General features: G+C 43.7%; 1 protein-coding gene across 1 annotated transcript in view; it reads left to right on the forward strand.

The window, feature by feature from the left end:
- igf1ra (insulin-like growth factor 1a receptor) overlaps positions 1 to 10,688 on the forward strand; it is a 196,910-nt gene that overhangs the window by 183,792 nt on the left and 2,430 nt on the right. Inside the window, exon 20 of the mRNA XM_063004128.1 lies at positions 2,538 to 2,672. Coding sequence (XP_062860198.1) covers positions 2,538 to 2,672 — 135 coding nt within the window. The remainder of the gene's footprint in view (positions 1 to 2,537; positions 2,673 to 10,688) is intronic.

Here is a 10,688-nt window from a genome sequence, read left to right on the forward strand (position 1 = left end):
CAAGTTAGAGGACTAGCAGAGAGTCAAGCCTTTGACTGGAAGATTTTTTTCCTCTGTGTGTGTGTGTGTGTGTGTGTGTGTGTGTGTGTGTGTGTGTTGTGTTTCCTTGTCCTCAGATGGCCTGTGGATTATGTTGCATCACATACGATAGTAAAACCAATCGCTTTACTCCTGTCCATATTAGGATGGGTGTGAATGAGAGATTTCTTTCCCGTCTTAAAAAGCTGAAAAAGTCTGAAACCTCATAACCATGGTAACAACACCTTATCCCGATTTGGTTGCTAAGGTGACGTGCCTTTGTATTAAGTACAATAAAATCTAGCAGAATCGTTTAAGATCATGTGATCAGGGCCGCTCAGGTGGCGCAGCGGTAAAAACACACGCTGGAACCAGAGCTGGGATCTCGAATACATCGTATCGAGTCTCGGCTCTGCCTACCGGCTAAGGCTGAGCGGCCACATGAATAACGATTGGCCTGTTGCTCAGATGAGGCGGGACTAAGCAGGATGGGGTCTCTCTCCCATGACTGGTGCAATTAAGACCTCTGCTGGCTGATTGATGGCGCCTGCACAGAGATGACAAAAGAGTGCTCTCAGGGTGTGTCTCTCCATACACAACGCTGAGCTGCACTGCACTCGTCAAAGTGTAGGTGATAAAATGCATACGGCATGCTGCCCACGTGTCGGAGGGGGCGTGGGTTAGCTTTGTTCTCCTCAATCAGAGCAGGGATCGGCATTGGTGGAGAGGCAGCATGACGCACTCTGGCAATTGAACGCGCTGAAAAGGGAGAAAAAGGGGAGAAAATGCATAAAGAATATATATATATATATATATATATATATACTGTATATTAAAAAAAAGATCATGTGATCAGCTGTAGACAAATTGGTTTTACATTTGTATAGAAATAATTATCACTTCAGTTCTATTCAGGCCGGGTTGGTTCGTGGTGGGGCGAGCCATCCGAAAAGACCACTAAGACCAGGGGCACCAGAATGTCGCAGGGCACCACTGATTCACATCTAAGCCACCTTCCACACCACAGCCCTCCTCTTCTCGCCCCTGCATTCTGCACAGGCGTCTCTTCCGCCAATCAGGGTTCTTACACAGCGCATGAAGACCCACCCACCCACACATAGTCCGGCACCCACCCTGCAGATACGGTGGCCAATTTGTATCTGCTGCAGGCACTGCCAATTATGCCCGCTAGATGGCGCCCAGCCGACCGGTGGCAACACGAGTTTCGAACCGATGAGTTCAGAAACTCGGTGCTGGTGTGCAAGCGGAATATCCCGCTGCGCCACCTGGGCGCCTTAGCCACCTTCTGAATGTTTCTGGAAAGTAGGAAGAAACTAGAGTACCCAGAGAAAACCATTAGAGTGAACCCACGTCCCCAGCTCACCAGGACCCATGTTGCTTTGCAGCATCGATTCATCCTGGCCCCTCTTTTTAAAATAAATTAGGGGTTGTTCCAAACCTCATCTAACTGAACTAAAAGTGTCTCAGAACAGTAATAACACAATTGGTAGTGCACTAATACGTACAAACAATTTAGATGAGTACTGTTCAGTGTAACAGGCCCACCTGCCATGAAGATTGTCAGGGGCACAGTGACAGAATAATCTCCTTTTGCCTTGCCCTTTATTGCCGACAGAGGGGGCATGGAGGTGCAGATGACTGACAGTCACCTGCGTCTCACTGAGCAATAATTTGCTCCAGGAGGGAGTGTTTCTATTTATCACGGTTTCTTAATTGCCGCTCGAGCATTGCCGTCCTCGACTTGTTCTGGGTTTCCTTTCCTTAACTTTTTTTCTGGAAATGGTTTGCCGCAGGTGCTCTGAATCATTTTTCCTTTCTGCTCTATCCCTTTTCTATGCATTTTTTCCATTGTGGGCTGTGAATGTTTTTGTATCTCTGTTATTTTGGCCACCACTTTAATTTTGCTTTTAACTTTTTTGTTTGTGGCTTTTTAGCTGCAGTATTCTTCTACCTTGGTTAAGCACCCTGCAAACTGGGTAAATTTTTTATTCTTGCAGTTGTGGGGCTACGCCGAGTGATTAGTTTAAAGAGGCATCCTAAACCTGGTACTACCTTCTAAATACCTGCTACATTGTTTGTCAGAATAGTACCAACACCATTGTTAGTGCACTTGTTAGTGCATACTATTTAGAAGGGTAGTGTTCAGTTTGAGATGGAGCCACTTTCGGTTTTTCTTATCTGTGCAAAGAAAGGAGAGTGACTAATTTCTTATTTTATTTTAAACTTATTTTACTAAATGTAGTAGCATTTCATACCTTGTACTGTGCACAAAGGGGATCAGGTTATGTAGTCAGCAATAGTGCCTGAAATAAAACAATACAGTATTTTTAAAACTACAGAAACCGGTTATTACATGTAATAGTTTTTCTGCTAAACATTTATTTAGTGAATGATTGGTTGATTAATGTGATAATTCTTCTTTAAGTAACTACACACTACTGGATGTAGCTGTAGAAGAGTGATGCATAATTTTGTCTTTATCTCTCTCTGCTCTTTAGGTCATTTGGGGTGGTGTTATGGGAGATCGCCACTCTCGCAGAGCAGCCCTACCAGGGCATGTCCAACGAGCAAGTACTGCGCTTTGTTATGGAGGGAGGTTTGCTGGACAAGCCGGATAACTGCCCAGACATGCTGTGAGTGTTTCTCGACACATTTTTTTCCGACTTCCTAAACACTTCCCCTTTTTATACTTGCTTCACCATGTTAATCAGAATACATGAAACATTCAACCATCAAATATACACTACAAGGCCAGATATATGTGGACACACTTTGTCATTACTGGATTTCTGCTATTTTTCTCAAACGGCTACCAGGTGCGATGATCAAGCTACTAGTTCGTAAAATTTGTATAGACCAGTGGCGATTTACTTATCACAAATCGACTGACTCGAACTTCTCATACATTCCCGGAGCCTCAATGCATTTAACCGCAGAAGCTGAGCGTCTCTTCACTTCTATGGGGCTGCATGGGAGGGTTTTTTTCATTGCTTCGAAACTCGCCGGTCATTGGATAAATGCCACGATTTTGTCTCGCCCCCGGATGCTGAGCGTCTCTGGGGGTGAATGGAGCTGTGGGTGGGTCTGGACGCTGAGCTTCTGCAAGATGATTGGAGGATCATTTGAAAGGCTGAATCCCGTTTTGATTGACAGCTATCACTGGGAGCTTCAGTCCCATCGCAGATTTTGCGTGTAAAGTCGAAAGACAAACTGCAACCCATTTCAGGCCATTTTCTTGAAAAGGAACGGAGGGCAGAATTTATGTATAAATAAATTGACAAATTTTATGATGTAAGCCGACAATGAGCTTCCCCTCTTTGAAAGACCAGCAGCCGCCACTGGTATAGACAATGGGTCTGTCCGAAAACCTAGTAAGCTCTCTACATAGACACATTTTACGTCATCCTACACGCCCCGGAGTAGAAGGATATCTGAATTCTTAGATATCTTAAGGTGCTGCCTACTAAGGTGCCTTATTTCGACACCATAATCTGACTGAATAATGAGGGAGCATCCGATGCTAGTGGTGAAGGCAATCCTAGCATTTTGTGCGGCACAACCCTCACTAAACATTATAAATACAGCGGACGAATGTGGAGTTCTTTTCAAATGTAAATAAATTCTCATTGATTTTTAATTTGTAAGAAGGTGTAAAAGTGTCATTTAAAGTTTTTGTTGACACTGTAATTCTTGTGGCTTGGTTTAAATGACTTTAGTCAAACTACCTTTATTTATACGGCCACAGAAAAGTCACCAACCAGTAGGTTACAAATGCAGCCAACAAAGTATTAGCGTGTGCATGGTACCCAGCTAATGACTAGAACTCCTTTCACAGTGTTTTTACACATGTGGCCAGTGTTTTCCAGATCACTGCAACTCTAAAAATTGATGTCAAAAGAAAAAAGTTTTGGCTACTTGAAATATAACTTTTGTTTTAGCCTTTCTTCAAGTTTGGCTTTTAAGCTGTCCCTAATTGTCCCCTCTGGCAATATCACCAGCTAATGGGAAATAAAAGTCAGTAAGCATGACCTCATTTGTGTAACACTAACTACCCCCAATTGGGAGAGAGCATTTCGGTATGCTTGGAACTCGTGACCTTAAGGCCGACTCTCCCACTTTGGGCTGGAGCGCTTCTGGTCCATTTACGCATGCAGTCATGTGTTTGAAACACAGAATTACATAAGCACGTGTGTATGGTAGTGTCAGATGCCATGGTCAATGGGTCAGAACGTCGGCTATTTTAACAGCCAGGTTTCTGTGACCTCACCTATTTACATTAGTGTCACATAACCAGACAATTAGCTCCAGTTGGCAGGAAGGTTTTGCCCTCTGTGTGAAAGTGTTAGAGCAGGGGTGCCCATACTTTTGTGGCTTAAGATGCACTTTTCCCAGTGGATAGGTCATCATAATCAACCTTTAAAAAGAAGCTCCTTTCTAATGCACTTTATGGCATATATGGTGGCACCTTGGCTCAGTGGGTAGCACTGTCGCCTCACAGCAAAAAGGTCCAGGGTTCAGTCCCCAGATGGAGCAGTCCGGGTCCTTTCTATGTGAAGTTTGCATGTTCTCCCCGTGTCTGTGTGGGTTTCCTCTGGGAGCTCCAGTTTCCTACTATAGTCCAAAGACATGCAAGTGAGGTGAATTGAAGATACAAAATTGTCCATGACTGTGTTTGACATTAAGACTTGAACTGATAAATCTTGTGCAACCAGTAACTACCTGTTCTGTCATGAATGTAACCAAAGTGTAAAAAAACATAAAGTTACAATCCTAATATATAATACTAATGGTATATGTTGATATCTTTTTTTTTTTTTTTAATTATCTATTTTTTTCCCACTTTTCCCCCCAACTTTTATCCCCATTCTAATCGTGTCCAATTACCCTGATTGTGTCCTCTATACTGATTCGACCCTTTTCTGACTGAGGACGCCACTCAACTGACTTGCGCCCCCTCCGGCACGCAGTCAGTACAGCCTGCATTTTTCACCTGCACAAGCCGAGTTCATACACCGAGAGACACTGCGCACGGAGGGTCACACCCTCCTCAATGTTATTCCTCAGCCCTGTGCAGGCGCCGTCAGTCAATCAGCAGGGGCCGCAGTCGCACCAGTTATGAGGACCTATTATCCGACTCTACCTCTAAGCCCCTGAACAACAGCCAAATGTTGTTCATACTGCCGCCCAACCCTGTCGGAAAGGTAGAGCTGAGTTTCGATACGATGCATCTAGAAACCCAACTCTGGTGCGCTAGCGTACTTTTACCGCTGCGCCACCTGAGCGGCGATATTATCAATATCAAAACACTAACAATAAACAGGATACAATTTACATGGCTAACAGTCACTCCACCACCTATCCCAGTAAGGCTGATTTCATATGCTAAGCAGTTTGCATTTACGTATTTCGCAAGTTTTCCGCTTAAGTTAATGCAGCGGTCTCTTAAGTTAATGCAGCAGCAATGGAAGGCAACAACAGCCCAGCCAGCTCAACAGTGGTTTTGCCATGTATCATGTGAATGCAGCCTAATTAGCCAGTTATCTTAGAAAATAACTAACTTTTAGATACATTCTCTATGGCTAGACATTTGGGTTATGAGTATTTAAGTATGTGTGTTACTTTTGGGTTATGAGTATTTAAGTATGTGTGTTACTTGTTACTTGTCAATCTCAGGCAACTTTGTTTAATTTTTACAAGGTTTTTAACTGGAAGATGACTTAGTAACATTATATTTTAACATAGTATTAGTAAATACATGAAATATAGTAGCATGGAATTCATTTCTGTTAAAAATGTGACTTGAAAATGTGTTAGGGTAACAGGTATTTGAACCACATTATTATAAATTTCTTATAGAAACTAAATATTAAAAACATAGATGGGAAATGGAGTCACCAAACAATGCAAGATAAAAAGCTTTTACCCATTATATTTCATTGTAAAGTGTAGTGTTAGTGTTGGGATGTGAGAAAATAAATTTTTTTTTAGTGTTATAGGGAGTTTTTATTAACTTTTTTAATTATATATCCTAAATTTGCAATAAGATCAATATGCAGGACACTTTGCTCAAGTAAAAAAAGCATTTTCAAGTTTACATTTATACATATAATTTCCTGGGGACAGAAATGGCACCGATTCAGCGGAATGGCCCATACAGCTTCCAATTATTAAGTTCAGGTGTTTCTGTCACACCTATTGCAAACAGGTGCATACAATCAATGATTGGGACACAAAATTCCCACCCCTCTCTCGCTCTCTCTCTCACACACACAACGACTGTAATATAAAATCATGTCTGGACAGAATACATACAGCCAACACTAAGTAGCATTTTATTTGCCTGTCGTTTTTTTACACATTACGGGCGGCACAGTGGCTCAGTGGGTAGCCCTGTCACCTCACAGCAAGAAGGTCCTGGGTTCGATCCCCAGGTGGGGCGGTCCCGGTCCTTTCTGTGTGGGGTTTGCATGTTCTCCCCACGTCTGCGTGGGTTTCCTCCAGGAGCTCCGGTTTCCTCCCACAGTCTAAATAGATGCAAGTGAGGTGAATTGGAGATACAAAATTGTTCATGACAATAAATCTTGTGTAACGAGTAACTACCTGTTCTGTCATGAATGTAACCAAAGAGTGTAAAACATGACATTAAAATCCTAATAAATAAATCAATAAAATTTTTACACATTACACAGCTACTTTTTTATTTTTTTATTTTTTTTAGTTGATGAGTTTGACGTTTAAGTTTTACGCATGTGATTGAATACTAAATTCCAGCAGCATGTGTGTGGCAGTTGAAGTTAACATCATGGCTTAAAAGGAGCTGGTTGTGCTCCCTCTGTCTCCGTAAGATGAAGCCCTTAGATGGGATGCCAAGCCCCATGGGTGAGAATGCCAGCCATTCCACCGGCCAGATTAGAGTGGCCTGCCCACTCCACATGGGCTTTACATAGCCAGACAATTAGCACCATTCATTCATTAGGAACGAGATGTGTGAGCGTTAGTGTTGATGTTTGCGTCAGTGTTGATGTTTGCGTCAGTGCAGCGTAAACCGCACCATGTTCCTCTCCTTTTCTGGGCTGATGTCAGCGACCCGGCATGTGGTCACTCGCTTTCATTTGCTGTCTCTGTCTTTATCACCATACAGGGCTGCTGCTCTTTTTTACACACAAACCTCGGGTTTCTGGCCTGCTTCTACTAGCGTGTGTTTGGAAAGGCTTAACCTTCCCAGAATGCTGCTGTAAAGTGCTGTACACCGTTGAAAGACTTGCCTTCACACTGACTTGTCACAACCTGAACATTTCACACCAGATTACGCGGCACTCCTGTCTGTCCGATGTAGCCTACATCTCTGAAAACAGGATTGTACTTTTATTCATTTATGAAAACAATTAAACATTCTATTATTTATAGTGTCTTTTACATTTTTTAAATATTTTGTTTATGCAGTTTTCTCCCCTTTTTTCTCCCGACTTTTTAGCTCATCCAATTGCCCAATTGTGTCACGCTTCCTCTCCACTAATGTCGACCCCGCTCTGATTTGAAGAGAACGAAGCTAACCCACGCCCCCTCCGACACGTGGGCAGCAGCCGTGTGCATTTTTTCACCCACACTCAGCGAGTGCATATTTGCGAATCAACCTTGTGTACGGAGAGACACACCCTGATCCGCAGTCAGCCAGCAGAGGTCGCATTACATCAGTCCCTATCCGGCTTAATACCCCACCCCTATATGAACAACAGGCCAACCGTTGTTCATGTGGCCGCTCAGCCCAGCCGGAGTCAGAGCTGAGATTCGATACGATGTATTGGAAATCCCAGCTCTGGTGTGCTAGCGTGTGTTTTTACCGCTGTGCCACCTGAGCGGCATCTTTTACATTTTTAAGCCTGTAAATTGGCATGACCTTGCTATAAGCATGTAAAGCCCTGTCCTTCCAGTTGTCACATGCTGTCATAAGTGGATTTAACAGTAAAAATATGTAATATCAAGAGGGTTTGGGTCTGGTCTACTACTGCTGGGATCCAGGGTTAGAATCTCCAGCGGTGCTATCGGCTGGTTGGGCATCTACAGTGGGGTCAAAAAGTAAGTAGCAAGTTCTCCTACTAAGAAAGATGAGAGAGGTCTGTAATTTTCATCATAGGTACACTTCAACTATGAGGATTTTTAAAGAATTTATTTGTAAATTATGGTGGAAAATAAGTATTTGGTCAATAACAAACAAGCAAGATTTCTGGCTCTCACAGACCTGTAATTTCTTCATTAAGAAGCTCTTCTGTCCTCCACTCGTTACCTGTATTAATGGCACCTGTTTGACCTCGTTATCTGTATAAAAGACACCTGTCCACAGCCTCAAACAGTCAACCATGGCCAAGACCAAAGAGCTGTCGAAGGACACCAGGAAGAAAACTGTAGACCTGCACCAGGCTGGGAAGAGTGAATCTACAATAGGCAAGCAGGTTGGTGTGAATAAATCAACTGTGGGAGCAATTGTAAGAAAATGGAAGACATACAAGACCATTGATAATCTCCCTTGGGGTCAAGATCTCATCCCGTGGGGTCAAAATGATCATGAGAACGGTGAGCAAAAATCCCAGAACTACACGGAGGGACCTGATGAATGACCTGCAGAGAGCTGGGACCAAAGTAACAAAGGCTACCATCAGTAACACACTACATCGAGAGGGACTCAAATCCTGCAGTGCCAGGCGTGTCCCCCTGCTTAAGCCAGTACATGTCCAGGCCCGTCTGAAGTTTGCCAGAGAGCTTATGGATGATCCAGAAGAGGATTGGGAGAATATCATGTGGTCAGATGAAACCAAAATGGAACTTTTTGGTAAAAACTCAACTCGTCGTGTTTGGAGGAAGAAGAATGCTGAGTAAAGACCATACCTACTGTGAAGCATGGGGGTGGAAACATCATGCTTTGGGGCTGTTTTTCTGCAAAGGGGACAGGACGACTGATCCGTGTTAAGGGAAGAATGAACGGGGCCATGTATCGTGAGATTTTAAGCCAAAACCTACCTCCATCAGTGAGAGCATTGAAGATGGAACGTGGCTGGGTCTTCCAGCATGACAATGATCCCAAACACACCGCTCGGGCAACGAAGAAGTGGCTCCGTAAAAAGCATTTCAAGGTCCTGGAGTGGCCTAGCCAGTCTCCAGACCTCAACCCCATAGAAAAATTGTGGAGTCCGTGTTGCCCAGCGACAGCCCCAAAACATCACTGCTCTAGAGGAGATCTGCATGGAGGAATGGGCCAAAATACCAGCTACAGTGTGTGCAAACCTGGTGAAGACTTACAGGAAACGTTTGACCTCCGTCATTGCCAACAAAGGTTATGTTACAAAGTATTGAGTTGAACTTTCTCATTTTGTCTCTCATAGTTAAAGTGTACCTATGATGAAAATTACAGACCTCTCTCATCTTTCTAAGTAGGAGAACTTGCACAATCAGTGGCTGACTAAATACTTTTTGGCCCCACTGTACATACAGACATGATTAGCTATGTCTAAGGTGGCTGCGCCCACACAATGTATTGGCGTACTATCCATGTTGTGTTAATGCATTGTGTTGAGCGATCCCAGGGAAGCCAGATCTACCACAACCCTGACCAGGTAAAACATGAAGTGAAATATTATGACATTACGTTATGTTACATATTATGAAAGTTGTCATGACTACCGCGTCAACTTTTATGATCACTGACATGATAAGATATGACATCTTTATGTTATGTTAATGTCATGACAGAGGGTCCAGATGTCTGTAAGTAAACGCAACTATTTGTTTTGTTTTAAAATCTGCAATAAGGGCACTTAGGTGGCACAGCAGTAAAACAATGGCACACCAGAGCTTGACATCTCAAAGTCGTCGGTACGAGCCGCTCAGGTGGCGCAGCGGTAAAGTACGCTAGCGCACCAGAGTTGGGGTTTTGAATACATCGTATCGAATCTCAGCTCTGCCTTTCCGACTGGGCTGGGCGGGAGCATGAACAACGATTGGCTGTTGTTCAGGGTTAGAGGGTAAGAAAGTCGGATCATAGGTCCTCATAACTGGTGCGACTTCGGCCCCTGCTGGCTGACTGATGGTGCCTGCACAGGGCTGAGGAATAATGCTGATGGCCCATACACAGTGCCCGTCAAGTGTATGAACTCGACTCGTGCAGGTGGAAAATGCAGTCTGTACTGACTGTACGTGCCGGAGGGGGCGTATGTCAGTTGAGAGCGGTGAAGGGTAGAATCAGTATAGAGGACGCAATCAGGGTAATTGGACACGACTAGATTAGGGGAGAAAATTTGGGAGTAAAGAAAAAAAAAAAAGTCGTTGGTACGAATCTCAGCTTCGCCACCAGGCAGGCTGGGCACCTACACGAACAATGATTGTCTAGTTCGAAGGGTGGGTGCCGGGAGGGGATTCCTCATAACTAAGTGCCTGCTGGCTGATTGATGGCGCCTGCACAGACACAAAGGAAAATGTGTATTAGGGTGTGTCTATCCGTACACAAAGCTGATCCTCAAATGAACTCGCCTTGTGCAGGTAAAAAGATGCAAAAAGCTACTCCTCAGTCAGAGTGGAGGTCAACATCATGTAATGCAAACGTGTACTTGGATATGACTACACCATGAAATCACTACACCATATGATCGACTATAAAT

The sequence above is a fragment of the Trichomycterus rosablanca genome, chromosome 11 (assembly GCF_030014385.1).
Source record: "Trichomycterus rosablanca isolate fTriRos1 chromosome 11, fTriRos1.hap1, whole genome shotgun sequence".
In the NCBI taxonomy this organism is placed as follows: Eukaryota; Metazoa; Chordata; class Actinopteri; order Siluriformes; family Trichomycteridae; genus Trichomycterus; species Trichomycterus rosablanca.